This window comes from Rutilus rutilus (genome assembly GCF_951802725.1).
Source record: "Rutilus rutilus genome assembly, chromosome: 17".
Classification (NCBI taxonomy): Eukaryota; Metazoa; Chordata; class Actinopteri; order Cypriniformes; family Leuciscidae; genus Rutilus; species Rutilus rutilus.
The window spans coordinates 34,648,245-34,667,350 of record NC_140230.1 but is presented as its reverse complement, the minus strand read 5'-3'; the positions used below and the strand labels follow the sequence as shown (position 1 = coordinate 34,667,350).

Below are 19,106 nucleotides of genomic sequence, written 5' to 3'. Positions count from 1 at the left end.
GATTCCTACCTGTGCACGTGCCTGCCTCCAGCACCCGAGGCGGGCTCGACGGCTCCGGCAGGGCGCCGGGAAGAGCCTCCTGCACACGCTCCCTTTCCTCCAAAACTCGCTCCCTCTCCTCCAACACCCGGTCCCTCTCATCCAACACCAGCACCCTCTCCTCCAGCACCCGAGGCGGGCTCGACGGCTCCGGCAGGGCGCCGGGAAGAGCCTCCTGCACACGCTCCCTTTCCTCCAAAACTCGCTCCCTCTCCTCCAACACCCGGTCCCTCTCATCCAACACCAGCACCCTCTCCTCCAGCACCCGAGGCGGGCTCGACGGCTCCGGCAGGGCGGCGAGAAGAGCCTCCAGCACCTGCTTTCTCTTCTCCAGGACCTGCACCCTCTCCTGCAGCACCCGGGCCCTCTCCTCCAGCACCCGAGGCGGGCTCGACGGCTCCAGCAGGGCGCCGGGAAGAGCCTCCTGCACACGCTCCCTTTCCTCCAAAACTCGCTCCCTCTCCTCCAACACCCGGTCCCTCTCATCCAACACCAGCACCCTCTCCTCCAGCACCCGAGGCGGGCTCGACGGCTCCGGCAGGGCGCCGGGAAGAGCCTCCTGCACACGCTCCCTTTCCTCCAAAACTCGCTCCCTCTCCTCCAACACCCGGTCCCTCTCATCCAACACCAGCACCCTCTCCTCCAGCACACGAGGCGGGCTCGACGGCTCCGGCAGGGCGGCGGGAAGAGCCTCCAGCACCTGCTTTCTCTTCTCCAGGACCTGCACCCTCTCCTGCAGCACCCGGGCCCTCTCATCCAACACCAGCACCCTCTCCTCCAGCACACGAGGCGGGCTCGACGGCTCCGGCAGGGCGGCGGGAAGAGCCTCCAGCACCTGCTTTCTCTTCTCCAGGACCTGCACCCTCTCCTGCAGCACCCGGGCCCTCTCCTCCAGCACCCGAGGCGGACTCGACGGCTCCGGCAGGGAGGCATTGATCTGCAGGATAAGGTCTAATAAAGTGCACAGGGCACTGAAATCGTCCAGCTCCTGCGATGTGTTGTTTGTTGACATGCTGTTTGCTCTGTTTTAGTGTTGTGAGCGGCGGCGTCTTTGAGTGCTTAGCAACTGATTCAGTACAACCGGCACATCCGGGAACTTAACTGTAAATTTCGTAACCGCCCCTTTTTAAGGGAAAACAAACCAGACTTCCCATAGACTTCAATAGAGACAGAGCGCAACGCGTCATAATCTGAAGACCACGCCCATCGAGGGGGAAAACAGTCCCAACGGTCTCCATTGACTTTGCATTGCGAGAGGCTGCCTCCTTGTCATTTCTTGCTTCTAACAAAATACAGAATACTGCCTAAAAGCTGGTATGTGACAAGGTGTACAGCAAACAAGCTAAGAAACCCAGAAATACGTTTTCATAAGCTGTCAACCCCAAAAAACGAGCGTTTGAGGACATAAAAGTGGATACAGGCTGGATCGAATGGGTAAATTGTGGGATCCTGACACTCAGTATGCACTAAAAATACACTACGTGTGCAGTAAGTTAAACATTTGGTCACTGGTAAGTCAAATATCCAAATGTCAGTTTTATATATTATATTTCTGTAAGATAAACTATCCTGTGTCGCCGATTACGGTCTCCTCCAGCGGGCGTACGTTAGTTCTCAGAGTATGAGACATGTGACGCTCTGTCTGCCTGGATCCACTTTTATGCCCTAAAACACTCGTTTTTTGGGGTCGAGAGCTAATAAAAACTTATTTCTGGTTTTTTTAGCTTGTTTGCTGTACACCTTGTCACACAGCAGCTTTTAGGCATTTTTCTGTCTTTTGTTAGAAGCAAGAAATGACAAGGAGGCAGCCTCTCGCAATGCAAAGTCAATGGAGACGGTTAGATTGTTTTCCCCCTGGGTGTGGGCGTGGCCTAAATACGCTCTGTCTCTATACATACGGTAGTCAAAGTCCTTTTAGGCAAGTCGTGCCACTCGGCCGCCATCTTTGCCGTTACGGGTTTTCCTTGTATAGTTCTATTGAGGATTGAGGAAGTGGCATGTCTCTTATATAAATATGCTGAGTCCCAATTCGCATACTATCCGTCCTAAATAGTATGCGAAACTAGAATTAGTACGTCCCAAATCGTAGTATGTTGAAAAGAGTATTCCAAAGATACCCGGATGGTCTACTATTTCCGGTTAGAATTCGAAGTGCAGATCAATGCACACTCTAACGGCTAATATTGCCCACAACCCATTGCGTGCGGGAGGGAGGAGCTTTGTGGTGATGGTGGTATCTATGGTGATTCGCCCTCAGTTTTTAAGTGTAAGAATTCAAATGTTTAACCCTTATTAAAGTTATATTTTATTGTCTCGTAATATTAATGGGGTTATGTTGTGCCAAAAAGTACCGTGTTTATCTTGTAGGGTCCGATGAAATAAAAAGTACAATGTCATGCAAGTGTCTTTTTTTAATGTATTTCTTCTGATGTTTCTGCCTTAGATTTATAAGTTACCTTACTATAAACCCTTATGAAAATAAACACCTTTTACTACACTAACCATAGTTTAACCACACTGACTTATTTGTAGTAATACTGTGGCTGTACAAATGTTAACTTTATCAATCCAACCAAAGAAACATGGTTACTACACTTTTACTATAGTAAAAGCATGGTTCATTTTCATCGGGGTATTTTTGAGTATTATACATAAGTATAAAATACGTTAAACAATAGTTATACTATAACTTTAAATATTTTAGCTTTCGTTACACACATTGCACATGAACGTCAGAACCAGCCGCCTCACAAACGACCTGCGTTTGGTTGATCTACGACGACGCCCTGCTTCACTCCTCAATTTGGTAGTACACATTGTAAATGTATTTTGGAAAAAACTATGAGGAAAAAAAGATGGGAATAGTAAATACAGTTATATTGGACATATAAGAATGAATGAAATGTAAAATGTTTTGTTAACAGTCATGGTGTGCGTAACTAAGCAACCACGTTCTCTTTCACGTTGCATGACGTCATCGAAGTATGTCCCAGAACGTGCATACTCTTTTGCTACACACTCAAAAGTATGTACTTTTTCCTCAAAAAAAAGTACATACTTTTAGGTCGTAGTATAAGTAGGCGAATTGGGACTCAGCCATTGTCTCTGACATAGTTCCCACATGACGTCACAACATACGGGCATTTGCCGACCCGGCGCCATTTCTGAGGGCAGAACACAACATTCGTACAATGCAGAACATGAGAAGAAGAAGCTGAAACGGAAATTTTGTGATTAAAAAGTGAAAATGGTCATCTCCTTCTGGGTCAATGGATGTTCCAATCGTTCAGTTAAATTTAGTTTTTTAGCATTTGCCGACCCGGCGCCATTTCTGTGGGCAGAACAATAGTAGAAGAAGCTGAAGCGAGTTAATTTCGTGATAAAAAGTGAAAATGGTGATCTCCTGCTGGGTCAATGGATGTTTAAATCGTGTCGGAGGTTCAGTTAAATTTGGATTTTACAGTATACCCGTCATTAGACTTCATGAATGTGAGAAGACTAAGCTTTTGTCAGAACAACGACGGAGGTAATGGCTGGGGAGGATAAACAGGAAAGAAACTCCCCCAAAACACGCAAGAATTTGTTGTTTTTTATTGCGAGTGTACACAAATATAAGTTAACACTTTGCAGTTTGAATTATGTCCTGTATGAACAAAATGACGAGATATTAAAAACATACAAAAACAACATTGTTTCCACTGTTCGATCGCGCCCGCGACTCTCACTCTCTCACACACACATTCCAGCACGGCAATCTCAGATTATGTCCCTAAAGAACCCGCGTATAAAGTAACGTTAGTTCCGCATTACATTAATTAATTTGCACGCGAGTTTTATTTATTTTCATACCGTGTATATTCATATTCATGCACATATTTCCAGGCTCGGAATTGCTCACATGTATTAAAACTCCTAGCCAATACCAGATAATGATACACATGATAATACTGTATCTGAGGCAATGCTGCATAATCAGTGCTCAGTGCTTCCTTTGTTAGCGCATACGGATCCACACCATTTATGACTGAAATTTTCGCATTGTACCTCTCTCTGTCTTGTGTTAATAGAGTCTCTTTATAATCTCTGTCACTTTGTCTCTTCATGATTTTCGTAACATTATAAATGGAAAGAAATATTCGAAATTTGCTTGTAAAACTCATAGACAGTATGGTAAAACATTGTAAACACAGCAGCTTTTGCCCTCAAAGATGGCGTCTCCGGGGAGGTCACGTGACATTAATTGGCCTGTGGGAACTATAAAATAGCGGCACACAGGGGCGTTTCTTGGTTTTAAAAACATCAGGGGCTGAGCCCGAAACATCAGGGGCTGGGTTACAAGATAACATCCCAGCAAGCAATAGCCGTCATTTCAACGTCTAGGTTAAATATAGACCTATATAGACCGGCTATGTGTAACCACTTTTAGCCCAAATAACATTTAATCTGGTTTAATGTATTTTTTTTCCAAAATAACTTGCGAGATGTATGATATTCCATCATATAAGCAAAGTCAACTGTGATGACAAGGTGTTTGGATTGCTTTATTTGTCATATTATAAGTGTAGGCTGTGCGTAGCCACGATTTAGCTCATATTTAGACACGGCGGCTATTGTAGCCGTCAAAACGAATTAATTGTATATTTTTTGTGCCAGACAGTGCATGAGATGGTTGATATCCTATCATGTTCGCATTGGTAATAATATCTACAAGGTGCAATGTGTCATTTAACGACATGGTCGATGTGGTCACGATTTAGCTCTGAAGTGGACGGGCTATGTGTGTAATGCGCCAGTGCTTTTTTGTATACATATCAGCATTTAGCTGCTTTTGTGTGCTGTTCAGTAAAATCAGCTATCGTGCAGGTTCACTCGCTGTCTTTATTGTCTCCAGTATCTTACAATGTGCAGCCTGCTTTAGCCCACCCAGCGAAATCGAGGAAATCTGGTCCACGTATGACCAGCAATTGTATAAGAATAAAATTAAAATTGTTTTCACACACACAGCATAATGTTTGCTGTCACACATAAACATAACATTCATACATACACAATCTACGATATTATTTGACTGTCTGTCTATCATTTTTAAATAAATAAAAGGCAATTACATTTCACAACCGCTAGATGGCAACAGAAACCACTATTAAAGATAGACCCGATATAGTCCGGTGTTGTACCGAAAACCGACTCCCCGGACAAATCGCACTCCCCTTCGCGTGCACGCGCAAGCGAGTTTAAATGCACTTCCTTTGCCATATATCCGTTTATCGATCGATTTTTCACACAGCAAGCACCTAGATCATGCATGGAAGCTTTGTCTACACTTAAATAAATTAACAGAAAGTGAACTAGTGTGGATAAAAGGTGCAAAAAAAAACAAAAAAAAAAAACAGATCGATTCAAACTTCGACGAAGGAATAACGCTACCAGCTATCAAAACAAAACTGTTAATTTCACTTAATTTAACCGAACTTATCGTTTGTGTTAAACACGCTGTGGTTCATAGGAAAATATTCTCCCCATTGCACACGAATGTCATTAAAAATAATAATATTTAACCTTTTTTCCACGAAGATAGGCTTTAAGAGTTCATCAGATAGGCTACATACTGTACATCTTTTTTTTTTTTTTTTTTTTTGCTTAACTGCGTCTTAAAAATAGAAATAAAACAAATTATAAGTGATAATTGACACTTAAAGCAAAGAATGTAAAAAAAAAAAAAAAACCTTAGACATTTTTTAAAATAAATTAATAGTTATTTTCCAGCACATTAGGGCCCCAAAAAGCATTATTTATTTCATTCATTCTTTCACTTTTACATCTTATGGATATAGCCTACAATTAAAATAGCTGGAGTATAGCATAAGTCTTCAAATAGATTATTTTTAGTTTTGAGTTGATCTTTGAGTTTGGTTTATATTTAATTGTCAGTCTTTACTCATCTTTTTGTAACCACAGATCAGTTTGTGACACTTTTTAGTGGCTTTTCATCAAAACATGACAATGAAACTCAAAACTATACATTAAAAATGCAGTAACAAGCCCCAATCTAACTTAGAGTATACCATACCTTCATTAAACTGTAATTGTAACTTTTATACAGTAATATTACGAAACAGAATTGTCAAATGGTAAACATATAAATAACTATTTAAATATATATTACAACATATATACACCCCGATGTGACATTCATAAAAATTAACTTATTTTAGTAATTAAAATGGTAGACTCATTTCCTCTCTTTCCGTGTTTTCCCCCCTCAACACTCTTTTCAGAAACCAGTTTTCTTCGAGTTTCATTGGCACCAGTTTGACCAGTTCATTTGTAACAGCTGTTTACAATAAAAAAAAATTACAATAAAAACTCAAATAAAGCAGGTTTTATTGAAAATTTTTAAAGATTTATTTCATTTATTTTGAAAATACTGTTACAGTGAATGCATACACGTAATATGTAACCTCATAAATGTTTCTTTTAAACTGAGATTTGATTACATATACAGTAGTAGGGCTGGGTATTGACAAATTTCACAATTCGATTCGATTTCACTTTTTTTTTATAATAATACAGTTATATAAAATATAAACATTTAAATGGTGGCTGTCATAAAAACTTGCCAGATTTATTCAAACAAGCATTAAATATTGAAGAACATTAAAAATTATAATAATAAAATATATATATATATATATAATATATATATATATGAAGAGTTCAGATGCAAAAGCCTCTAAGTGCCATCTGCAATTTTCTTCTAGAATGATCATTTTTATCAAGCTCGTATATTTAAGTTCAATAATTTCACTTAAATGGCAATGCAAATTACCTATTAATTGTCATTTAAGTGAAATTATTGAACTTAAATATACGAGTTTGATAAAAATGATCATTCTAGAAGAAAATTGCAGATGGCACTTAAGAGGCTTTTGCATCTGAACTCTTCATATAGTGTAGGCTATAATATGGTGCATATATTTAGCAAAATGCTCATCTCTAGAGTTAATTTTTCAAGCTGACTAATGAGTTTATGGTCACTGGATATGGTTTTTCTGAGGTAAATGTGACATTGTTTACAAGCTGATTTACTGATGTCTTTCCATGGTTGAAACACTGAGCGATTCCATGTGACACGATACGGATTTCGATAAGTTGTACTCTACCTTTTAACACACTTTCAGAAGCTCATTCATGTTTATTTCGCGCTGTAACTGGTGTTATTAAGGCGGAAGAGAAGATCATATGCGCTCTGCGCTGCTGCTTCTCTTGAGCGATCTCACGCCACAGCGCCGAAACTGTATTTATGGTTTTGAATTTCGTAAGCATGCGTAATGGCTTGCTCTAACTGTTGCTCTGGTCTTCGTCAACAACACGCGCTTTTGCACCACCTGCTGGTGAGGAAGACTAACAGCAGATGGAGAGTATGCTCGGCAATCCACTGCTTTTCCTGCAGTTCCTGGATGTCAATGTTGAATTTACTGTCGAATTTGAACCACTGAATCTGTGGAAGCGAATTTGCAAAGCGAAATAAAATTGACTGAAAATTGCCTGTTGAATATTATAGGTTGTATTTTGAAACAGTTTGAATATTTTGGAAGTGAAATATGAAAGGTGAATATGGATTATTGATTTTTTAATAATGAAAATGTGTTTTGAATTTAAATATTCACAGCTTAAATATTCAACCATGTTGAATTTCAGCTCATAAATATGCAAGCCCTAAAAATACAATGCATTAAAATGCAAGCATGGTTAATGCAATGCATATTTTTTTCAAGTGCAATTCAACAGGCTTTTTTATTTCAAAAACATTTGGCATTATTTTACTTCCATAGGATTACCCTTTAATAAACTACTGCGTTTGGATCCTCAGCCTTTCTGAGCAGTTTGTAACATTTTTTTTAGGGATGCAATGATACAATTTTTTCAGAATCGATCCGATCCGATACAAAAAATTCTGAGTATCGGCCGATACCGATCCGTACCGATACCAGCGCAGTTTTTTTTTTATCAAGTAGAATTTCTATAACTCTGTGTTGAACTGATAATAAGAACTGAAAAAATAAATAAATGAATATATATATATATATATATATATATATATATATATATATATATATGATCATAATCTGAAATAAATGCTTTTATAAACTAGGTTATGGATAATTCAGCAGTAAAATTTTGTCTAGAAAAATCACGAGTCCACAATAATTGTATAAAATCTGAACATTTTGTGAAAAAAAATGTTTAGTGGGGAACAAATTAGAGACAATAAGTGTAAAACTAAATCTGGTAAAACTTTACACATTGCTCTTTGTATTGTTGTAAAATACATTCATGAAAAACATGTATAGCACAGCTGTTTAATGAGGTAGCAACATATGATAGATAGGACAGAACAAGAACGGCTATTAATAATCTTTAATTTCGTCACTGTATTATGATATGAAAGACTCCAACACAGTGCGGCACAAAGCGCTTATGCACATCCCGAGCGCAGAATGATGCGCTTGAAGCAACATGAGTCACAGCGCGCAGCGCGTCGAGTCCGCATTGAACAAAGCACAAAGAAAATACATATTGATGCGTAGTGTATTATAAAGTATCTATCTATGCAATAGTCTATTCAGCATTTTCTTTTAACAGTTTTACATTTCAGTAACTGTGCGCGTGAAGAACAAACAGTGCTCTGACTTTACTCCAGTGGTACAACAATAAAGTTCAGGAAGATAAAGTTGTTTTATGCGAAACCATAGACCTTTATCTACAGATCAAGTATAATAATAGTAACATTGAATCATCTTGGAGAGAGTTTCATCGTGTTGACTGTCCTAACCGAACGTGACGCGCTGTTTGAATGCGGAATGGAGAATGACTGACAGCGCAGCTGAGGGAAACGTTTACGTGATCTTGAATTTAACGACTTAAATATTAATTTATATCTTCTCACATTATACTATATAATGGCTTCAGTTCAGAACACTTATAATATTGTGCACGAAAACGTATGGTGCTTTATAATGTTTGTGTGCCTTTTGTGGGGCTTAACAATAACACTGAATAGTAAACACACAATATCGGATTTGGATCTGCCTTGTCTGACCGATACCCGATCCGCCAAAAATGGCAGTATTGGAGCCGATACTGAGTAATCCCTAATTTGTTTTATTATTGATATACTATTATAGTTTTTGGTAATATTTTCAATTAGATTTCCCTTTTTTCTATATTTTTTTTATGTCAGTTAACGTTTATATTATTTAAAGTAACATTTATGGTTTAGTTTTTGTACAAATTTATACTATTAATTGAATAAGTCTTTCTCCTGTAAATTGCAATAGGTACTGATCTGTTAAATATTTCTTAAACCAAAATATGACAGGTTGATTTGTAGTAGTTGTCCCGAGTCTCCTCTACTCATTTTAACCAGATCATCACCTAAACTAGCTGGAAGCGTCTCATCCAGCAGGACTCACTCATGGAGAGCAGAAGCGTCCGTAAAACAAAATGCTCTTGGATGGATTGTGTCGGATGAAGAAAAGGAAAGGATGGTCTGCGTTAAAGACCTGCGGGACGGTATAACAACAGTCCATCATTACGACGCCAGTGGCTGCAGCCGCTTCGGTTCCTTCCTCGTTGACTTCAACAAAGGCTTTATGGATCACCTTCGACACCACCAGGTCGTTGTTGGAGGACATGCCTGAAAGATTCACCTTTTTCTCATCAAAAACATCCTCCATTCCCATGCTGATCAGAAGACTCTTCATGTCGTAGGTTTCCTCCATCTTGAATCTGGGCAGAGACACTTCAACCTCTTGTTTACGCATGACTTCTGGTTTGGTCCATTCCATGAGCTTCTCGTAGGTCAGTGCCTTTTCAAGCTGGATAATAAGAAAGACATGTCAGATGAATAGTTGAAATAGTCCAAATAAAAACTGCTCCACAAGTAAACATCTGCCTGGTCACGGCTGGCTAATTAAGCATTTAAATCACCTTCTGAAGGCCAGTGGTGTCGTCTTCCATCTCGTTAGGAAGGATGATCAACATACTGAGATTATTCCCGTCATACGGCAGCTCCAGAACCTGACTGTTGATCTCTGGGATGAAGGCCAGAGGAAAGTCCTCCTTTTGATACATCATCTTCACTGGTTTAGTTTGATTCTGCCAAGCATTAATGGAAACACATTATAACCCCTCATATTTCATCATGACTGTTACAAATATTATTAATATAATACTAAAAAAAGAGCATGAAATCTCACCTTGCTCAGCTTAAACTGCCCATCTCTGGTGTCTTCCTTTGGGAATTTGTCCTTCCAGTTTCCCTTGAAGTAGATGGCGTTCACCAAAACCAGTTTCGTCATCTCATCGATGGCTCCCTGTGGCATCAAGTCCTTGATCTTCTCTAAAATACAAATGGACATTGTTCACTTTGAGCAGTGATTTGAACTGGTTGGTTTGATATTGTTACTATATATCTCAACTCAAGAACCCATGAAGCCAAACATGGCCCTTGAAAAGACATTTTCACTGAATCTAAAGTGCTTCAAACAAACAAACTTTTGTAAGAGTGTAGAATAAGTTTCAAATTGAGAATAAGTTTATGCTGGATTTCACCTTGTGTTTTTGTCTCCACCCATTGGTTGATGTTGACACGAGCAGCCTCTGATTGGTTCTTGAAGTCCACCTTCTCCAGTCCGGCTTCATAGTAGCTTTTTGCGTCATTGAGGAATTTCTGTAATACAGCAAACCGATTGAGGTGGAAGTGATATTAGAGTTGAGAACATTTCCAGAACCTCCAGTGAATAAACCGAGTCTTACCTCAACAAACTGGTAGGATTGCTCTCCGTAGAGGCGGTTGGCGAGACTCAACTCATACGGGACTCCTGGTTTGTTCAGATCACTCATGAACTTGCTGAAGCTGGAATGAATTTGGTCCTCAGGTTTTTCCTCTGGACATTTCTGTTTGCATCAACAATATCAGATTTAATCAGTTGAATCAGACGAACCCAAAGGATAAATGCATCTCTACAGTAAATACAGCTGTTCATGCAACAGAACCTTGACAGAATGTTGGCTAAAGTTCTGAGAACGTTCCCTGTTAACTGGGTTAGTGTTTGATGTAAATATTCATACGAAACCTTGAGTTCAGCAGGAGTCTGAGGATTCTGGGTTTGCTCCATCATTGGTGGTTCATTGTTAAAGCCCAGGACCTACACAACATTGATATGGTAGAGTTAATAAAGATAACTTAAACATATATTGTGAGTGCACTTTTCAAATGCTCATTTTAATGAGTGGAAAGAGTGATTAATTGCTGGCACTTTACTGTTTATGCCATGCCTGGAACTCAATTTACATGTGGTGCATGCAGAATCGAATAATTCCCTACGCCAAAAGAGTAAAGCAAGGCAAGTTTATTTGTATAGCACATTTCATACACAATGGTAATTCAAAGTGCTTTACATAGAAGAAAATAAAATAATCAAAAGAAATAAGATTAATTAAAACAGTTTTGAATAAAAAAGAAAAGAAAATACAGTACAAATAGTCGGACGAACAGTGGCACAGTGCTCATTCAGTAAATGCACAGCTAAACAGAAGTGTTTTGAGTCTGGATTAGTATGCACTGTATTTGAAACACAGTTGGCGAAAAGTCCCCGGATGACCTACTACTACTTCCAAGGTTCTGAAGTGCGCTATCTGAAGTTACTATCCCATGAGGCCACGGGAGAAGATTTATGAATGGCAGTGAAGCAATGCAACTGAGGCTGGTTGGTCACGTGACAGTAACAACATGGTGGATGTAGTACGTCTGGATTACATTCATAATACACATTCATACTTAATATAACATGCTTTTTAATGCCCGCAAAGTAAATTCAAATTAAAATGTATACTCAGACAGTTTGTGATTTCAGACGCAGCTACAGATTAGATCTCATTCAGGAAACAATTTCCCGTTAGTGAAAGCATTTTTACATATATAAAATGTAAATGTTATATACAGAGATGGGAAGTAATGAAGTACAAATACTGTGTTACTTAAGTAGATTTTTCTGGTATCGGTTTACTTCACTATTTATTATAGCTAACCTTATGGGTGAGACAGAGGGAGTTAAAGATGTCGACATGACTGAGAATAGAGACATTCCTGATCACGCATGGTCATATATGAGAGAGATATGCAATTGTCTGCGTTAAAAAGGATTCCTGGCAAATGCGCTACAAATTGCACGAACCTAAAAAGCACAAAATGCTGGCTTTCAAGAATTCGCCGTTGAATTTAAGAAAGCACTTAAAGGTTGTGTTTGACAGTTAATGCCCAGGGCCCGGTTTCCCAAAGCGTTCTTATCTCTAAGTAGTTCTTAACCTATTCCTTAACCTCTCTCTTAACCTTATGGGACGGTTCCCGAAACGTTCGTACGCTAAGTATATCTTTTGTAAGTCACACTTTCGTAAGGTTGGTCTGGACCACTCTTAGCTTTACCTTATCACTGTTGCAGGTCTATATGAATATAATTCTGAAGTTTTAATACACCCAGACAGTATTAAATTAGGCTAATTCAAGTGTTTTCATGCAAAGAATAAAATTGTCATTACACTGATTGTTGTTAGATTTTTAATTATATTATTATACAATATTATTCATTTAATTAAAACGCTCTTTTAAAGGCCAGTGAAAGCATAGGCTACTGTCAGTTAAGTCCTATTCGGACGCTAATATTGTTTCTCATGGGCTCGCCCGGTATTTGAAACATTTACAGGGGTAAGTCGGTGATTTTAGTGCCGTCCGAATCCATAATATCAGTGTTTTTCTCACCCAATCCGCGTAAAAATCCCTGGCCAAATTAGTACCTTCTGTTTTTTGACAAACAGGTCGTGTGGTAATTTAATTGCCGTCTGAATCCACATCTCTGAGTTTACAAGAGATTCAAAATTCACGGTTTAAATCCTTTTTGATCACTGCCGAGCACCGTACGCAAGATGTAAACTTTTATTACTGAAATGCTGGAAAGTATTTACAAGAACAATATTTCATCGCAGCTCCACCTCAGCGAACAAAAATGGGAAAGAGAAGAAGGCACGTCAATTTTTGAAAAGGTTATTGTGGCAGCAATATTATGTTACAATTTTAAAATATGTAGGCTAGGCTATTATAGGCTATTATAGTTTGGATTATTTTTTATAATATCCAATAATCATAATAAATTGCAATTTCAACTATTTCTGAAGTGCTTCATTTATAAAGATCACCGCTTTCTCACATAAACAGCCCCTGCACGAGAGAATAATTGATTGTCGAGCCATCGATATCAAACAATTCAGCACCATCGCCACGGACAGCACCGGGTAACGTCGCACGTAAGAAGGTATATCTTAAGCAGCTTCCTAAGGTATGGTTCGGGGAACACACTTAGGAACATATCTCACCTTTGGTAAGATATATCTTTCGAGCTCTCTTAGCGCGCTAAGAGTGAGCGTTATCGGGAAACCGGGCCCAGTTTTTGAAGGGATTCGCAGGGGTTCAGATTTAGGAGCGGCTAAGGATTTTTCCCTAAACTTTTATTTCTCAGTGCTTGTATAAGGGATGTTGCCACATGTTGCTGGTGCTGATGGCACACACATTCAGTCTTTAGGACAAATTGTTTAGGCCAGTGAATGTTTCCATGTAATGTCGCCAATTTGAGCATGTACTGATTTAAAGAAATACTTTTTGTTTTGTTTTTTAAGGAAATGTGTACTCTGCTGTTAATTTCTCCAGTATTAAGCGGTCATCTGAAACCTGACAGGTTTAGTCAGATAGTTTCCATATGCTGTAAAACCAGGTGAAGTGTAAATTATGCTTGCATTCTGATTTTCTTTCTGTTTGTACTTAAATAGAATTTACAGTATAACTCGCCTCAATTTTGTCATTTTTAAAGCTTGTAAAGATGAGGCAGAATCACCCTACAATCTATGATGTGGCCTAAGGGATGGCAAATAGTTTTTTTTCATCAGCTTAGTCTTTTCTCTGCTTGTGTATTACATGGTGGTTGTTCAGCCTGGATACATTCATTAGCTAACAAAATTTGAAATGTAAGTTCTTTTGTATTAAAGCATCAATCGGATGTGAGGTCCAGTTACCAGCGCGACACTAAAAACAGGTAGTAGTAATGGCTACTTGAAACTTGAGTATCTGTACTTCTGCTTTAGTGAAGGATGTGTGCACTTTCGCCATCTCTGGCTATATAGGCTATCTAAATATAATATCAACAAACAACACGATTAATTAACCTTGAGAGCTGTAATAGTAAAAACGTGCTAAACGTTTTACGATAGAGGCAAGGCAAGGCAAGGCAAGGCAAGTTTATTTATATAGCACATTTCATACACAATGGCAGTTCAAAGTGCTTTACATAGAATAAATTAAAATAATAAAAAGAAATAAGAATAATTAAAACAGTTTAGAAAAATAAAAAATAAAATACAGTACAGTACAGTACAAACAGCGGCACAGTGCTCATTCATTAAATGCATAGCTAAACAGAAGTGTTTTGAGTCTGGATTTGAATGTGATTACTGTAGGAGCACGTCTGATCTCCTCTGGAAGCTGGTTCCAGCATAATAGCTAAAAGCGGACTCGCCATGCTTAGAGTGAACCCTTGGTATTTCTAGCTGATATGATTCTAGTGATCTGAGTGATCTGTTGGGTTTATATTCAGTGAGGATATCTGCAATGTATTGAGGTCCTAGGCCATTGAATGATTTATATACCAGTAATAATACTTTAAAATCAATCCTAAATTTAACTGGGAGCCAGTGTAAAGACCTGAGGACTGGTGTGATATGTTCATATTTTCTGGTTCTGCTCAGAATCCTGGCGGCAGCGTTCTGTATGAGCTGCAACTGTCTTATGGTCTTTTTGGGAAGTCCAGTGAGGAGTCCATTACAATAATCCACCCTGCTGGTGATGAAAGCATGCACAAGTTTCTCTAGGTCTTGTCTGGAAATAAAGCATCTAATTCTTGCAAAATTTTTCAGATGATAGTATTGCTGATTTAGTTATTGCTTTGACATGACTACTGAAACTAAGGTCTGACTCTAGTGTCACACCAAGATTCCTGACTTGATTTTTAATTGTTTGACCCCTAGAGTGAAGGTATGCGTTCACCTTGAGAACTTCATCTTTGTTTCCAAATGCAATGACTTCAGTTTTGTCTTTGTTTAACTGAAGAAAGTTTTGACACATCCAACTGTTGACTTCATCAATGCATTGGCACAGGGAGTCAATGGGGCTGTAATCGTTAGGCGATAGGGCTAAGTAAATCTGTGTGTCGTCTGCATAGCTGTGGTAAGCAATTTGCTTCTTTCTCATTATGTGGCTCATTGGGAGCATATACAGGTTGAACAGGAGTGGCGCAAGAATTGAGCCTTGAGGAACTCCGCATGTCATGGATGTCCACTCAGACTTATGGTCTCCTATACTCACATAATAACCTCTCCCATCTAAGTATGACCTGAACCATTTTAGGACTATCCCAGAAAGCCCCACCCAGTTTTCCAGCCTGTCCAGAAGTATGATATGATCGACAGTGTCAAATGCAGCACTGAGGTCGAGTAGCACCAGCACTGATAATTTGCCTGAATTAGTATTTAAGCGAATATCGTTTATTATCTTTATGAGCGCTGTCTCTGTGCTGTGGTGCGGTCGGAAACCAGATTGAAAATGGTCAAAGTATCCATTCAAGCATAAGAATTTGTTCAGCTGATTGAAGACAACTTTTTCAATGATCTTGCCTATGAAAGGAAGATTTGAGATCGGTCTATAGTTGCTTAATATGGTCTTATCCAGATTGCTCTTTTTCAGGAGGGGCTTGACAACTGCAGTTTTCAGGGAGTTTGGAAAACTCCCAGAGAGAAGTGAAGCATTTACCACTTCTAGAAGATCTGCTTCTAAACTGTTTAACACACTTTTGAAAAAAGATGTGGGAAGTGTGTCAAGAGCGCATGTTGATGTTTTAAGGTGCTGTACAGTTTCTTCCAAAATTTTGCCATCAATTTCTTTGAAGTCAGACATAGTAGCTACTTTCTCAGGTGGTCTGATCTGTCTGACCCCAGTGCAACTCAAGGATGTGCTGATCACCTTTCTGATATTATTGATTTTACTCAAGTTACATGTAGAGTCCCACATGTAATACTCAGCTGTGGGCGTTTACACTGAAGTCTCACAGCAGACACGCCCCTTCAAACAGAGCGTTCAAATCAGAGGCTAAAATCAGGGTAGGAAAAAGCACAGGATTGAACTCAACACTTGCAATAAATAATGGGGAAGCATGAAATGGTATGTGTGATGAATGTGATGTTTTAGAAACAGCAGAGCATGTACTTTTTAAATGTAACAAATATGATGATCAACGACCAGTAAATATTACAGTTTGAGAGATTCTCAGTCATATAGGGCTGTTTTAACCTTTTTAAAGAATACAGGATTAGAGCATAGGATATAATGTATGGGAATCGTGATGCTTCTGCCCATCCTGGAAGTTGAGGGGAAAGAGTGGAAGCTGGAGGAGCTGAACATACAGCGCCAGCAGAGGGTGGGTGGGGCATTAAACAAACAAACACAGATTACAGATACCCATGTAAGATATACAGTATGTGGCGATAATACTCCTATTGAGTGAGCGGCCATTAACAAGAGGAAGAAGAAGAAAAAGAAGAGTAGAAAAAAATGCCTTTTATTTATAAATTATGACTTTTTTTATGTAAAAATCATACTAACATCATAAGTGCACCCCAGCAAACATTATAAAACAATAAAACAAAACAGTTCATGACCCCTTTAAAATCTGGAATGCATGCAAAGGCTTGCATCACTTCCTGGTCCCTCTGACTCAGTCTACTTTTACTTTTCCTTCACTCTCTTTTAAAAGTATATTGTGTGAGATCACCTTAATCATCTGATCTGCTGTGTTTCCTCTTGCACCGAGCGACACCATGGCCAGAGCCGAGGAGATGCTGACAGGAGAGTAGAACACATTTCCTGATGCGTTTCCTCCGCTGATCTTCTGGAACAGGTTGAGGGAGAACTGTGTGTTTGCTGCAGTCAAAGGCTCCATTTTCACAAGCTAGAAAGTAAGAGAGAGAAATATATGATCAGCATAACAGAAGTGAAAATTGCTCATTTCCGTTGTCATTTCCTGTGTAAACAACACATGCTTGTCTAAGAAAACATAAATCCATGCATTATCTTTCATATGACAGTACAGTACTAGAAAAGTGCCCAAAATGAACAGAATTTGCGTGTTTTAACAAGAACTGGAGTAGGCCATGTCAGAAAAGAAGACTAATATTTATAGAAAATGTACCCATTTAAACTTGTTTTATTATTCAGTTTGTACAAGTGATTGCAATTGTTCCTGTGTGTGTGTGTGTGCTTTGAGAAATAGCCTATCTTTATACTGCAAGGCTATATTTTTTTATTTTTTTATTTATATATTATTTTATTGCCATTCCCTGTTTTCATACAGAGGTTTAGTTTGCTAAATACATATATAAAAAAATGATTGGATATTGAATGTGAAAAGGAAATGGTTCTTCCATAACACTGCACTTCAGATGTGTGTGAATTACCCACACCTGGAGTAATTTATATAGTTCTATTTTATAGCTTTTATCTGTTCAAAAAAAGATGTAGCCTACTATGCAAATTGTAAAATGTTCTATTACAGAAAAGATATAAAATAAATATTTGTGTGTGCTGTAAAGTGGTTAGAAAAAATGAAATCGGAATCGGCTAAAATCGGTATCGGCAGGTCAAACTTAATGAAAAATCGGAAATCGGCCCAGAAAATTGTAATCGGTGCATCTCTAGCGTTTATACTTTTCATTTAAACAAAAAATAAAGACGCATTTGCGGTTCTCAGACATGAGTGTATTTAAAAAAAAAAAAAAAAAGTTTATCTATGCAGTGACTTTTTAAGTAAGACATTTTAAATGACCTTCTGGAACCACGCTGTAGGGGACACTGGGGCTAGTTGTCACACTTTTTCTTTCTTTTTTTACTCCAGTGATCATTTCTGTTTAAAAATCTGTGTAGACACAAACTCTAAACTCTTGACAAGTGTTGTTATTCTTAACTAAAACTAAAAATGTAATTACTTTGGGTCGTTAAAATAAAGATGAAATTATATACACGTGCCACAAATATCACATGTGGTATGTAGCTATTAGCATTAAACATTATCACGTGTGTGATACACCTGTCAACACACATTACTAAAACAGCATTACAACACGTATTAGATCTGTTTAACAAATAAATGCAACATATAATGCTTGAATATTTCAATAGGCAATATAAACTATAAATATAAAACCAAACATAATAGCCTAAACAAACTAACATTAGGCGTTTAGGCGCTAATCGCAATAGCGATCTACATAATGATTGTAATACACAACAACAACAAAAAATGACTCACCACGTTGGGAATATATAGTTTAGATTAAGGGTTTTATCTGTAGTTGTTATAGAACATTGGAAAGTCTGCATATGAGCATCAACAGGGATTTCACACTCAGATCGGTTCAGTTTCAGTTTTTTTTTCTACTTCCTAGGTGATCACATGAGTCCCCAGAATCAACGTCCTTAACCCATTCAGACCATAGACAGTATATTCAGACCCTGCGTCCATTACAATGGACCTCACATGTCAACCCCCTTTTTTTTACTTCTGGAGCATTTCACCTAGTTTAAAGCCTGCAGTCCATTAGATTGGACGCTTGTCATCCAATCAAATGGCAGTAAAGCTCTCCATGTAGTAATTATAAAAAAAAAAACACTACTTTGAAGAGAAGCATGTCAGCACTTCACTCCAAACACAGAAGCAAGCAACATTTTCTATGGTTTTATTTACATTTTTTGATATGTTTGCCAGTATTTCATAGTTTGTATGTAAAATAGAAAGATTGAACTTATTAATTAAAGTTAAAAATGGATTGTAGAATTGCTCATTTTAAATCAGGATTTTTTCAAATGTGTCTGTCCATTAGAATGGACAGTGGGTTCAAAAGCCTGTTAC

General features: G+C 38.4%; 2 protein-coding genes across 5 annotated transcripts in view; both read right to left on the bottom strand.

Moving 5' to 3' along the window:
- LOC311275950 (leukocyte elastase inhibitor-like) overlaps nucleotides 1–19,106 on the bottom strand; it is a 73,963-nt gene that overhangs the window by 17,367 nt on the left and 37,490 nt on the right. The window contains exon 1 of one of the 4 annotated variants that reach the window (XM_084385313.1): nucleotides 18,507–18,637. The exons of 2 other annotated variants lie outside the window; for them this stretch is intronic. Coding sequence is in view for 1 of the 2 variants with exons in the window: in XM_084385317.1 (XP_084241443.1) it covers nucleotides 10–141 (132 nt within the window). In the remaining variant the exon portion in view is untranslated. Of the gene's footprint in view, nucleotides 1–9; nucleotides 144–18,506; nucleotides 18,638–19,106 lie in introns of those variants that run through there. One more of the 4 variants, XM_084385317.1, reaches the window with a different exon arrangement.
- Nucleotides 8,161–18,637, bottom strand: LOC311275951 (leukocyte elastase inhibitor-like). Its single transcript, XM_084385318.1, has 8 exons — nucleotides 18,507–18,637; nucleotides 16,974–17,150; nucleotides 11,181–11,252; nucleotides 10,861–11,001; nucleotides 10,657–10,774; nucleotides 10,302–10,444; nucleotides 10,033–10,200; nucleotides 8,161–9,920 (listed from the first exon to the last, which is right to left on the bottom strand). Exons 2-8 carry the CDS (start codon nucleotides 17,139–17,141, stop codon nucleotides 9,516–9,518), a joined length of 1,215 nt encoding a protein of 404 aa, XP_084241444.1. The 5' UTR covers nucleotides 17,142–17,150; nucleotides 18,507–18,637; the 3' UTR covers nucleotides 8,161–9,515.

Coding starts and splice junctions, on each gene's coding strand:
- LOC311275951 (XM_084385318.1), bottom strand. CDS start 17,141: ATGGAGCCTTTGACTGCAGCAAACACACAGTTCTCCCTCAACCTGTTC. Junction 11,002..11,180: donor AGACTCCTGCTGAACTCAAG/GTTTCGTATGAA, acceptor TGATGCAAACAG/AAATGTCCAGAGGAAAAACC. Junction 10,775..10,860: donor AATCCTACCAGTTTGTTGAG/GTAAGACTCGGT, acceptor GCTGTATTACAG/AAATTCCTCAATGACGCAAA.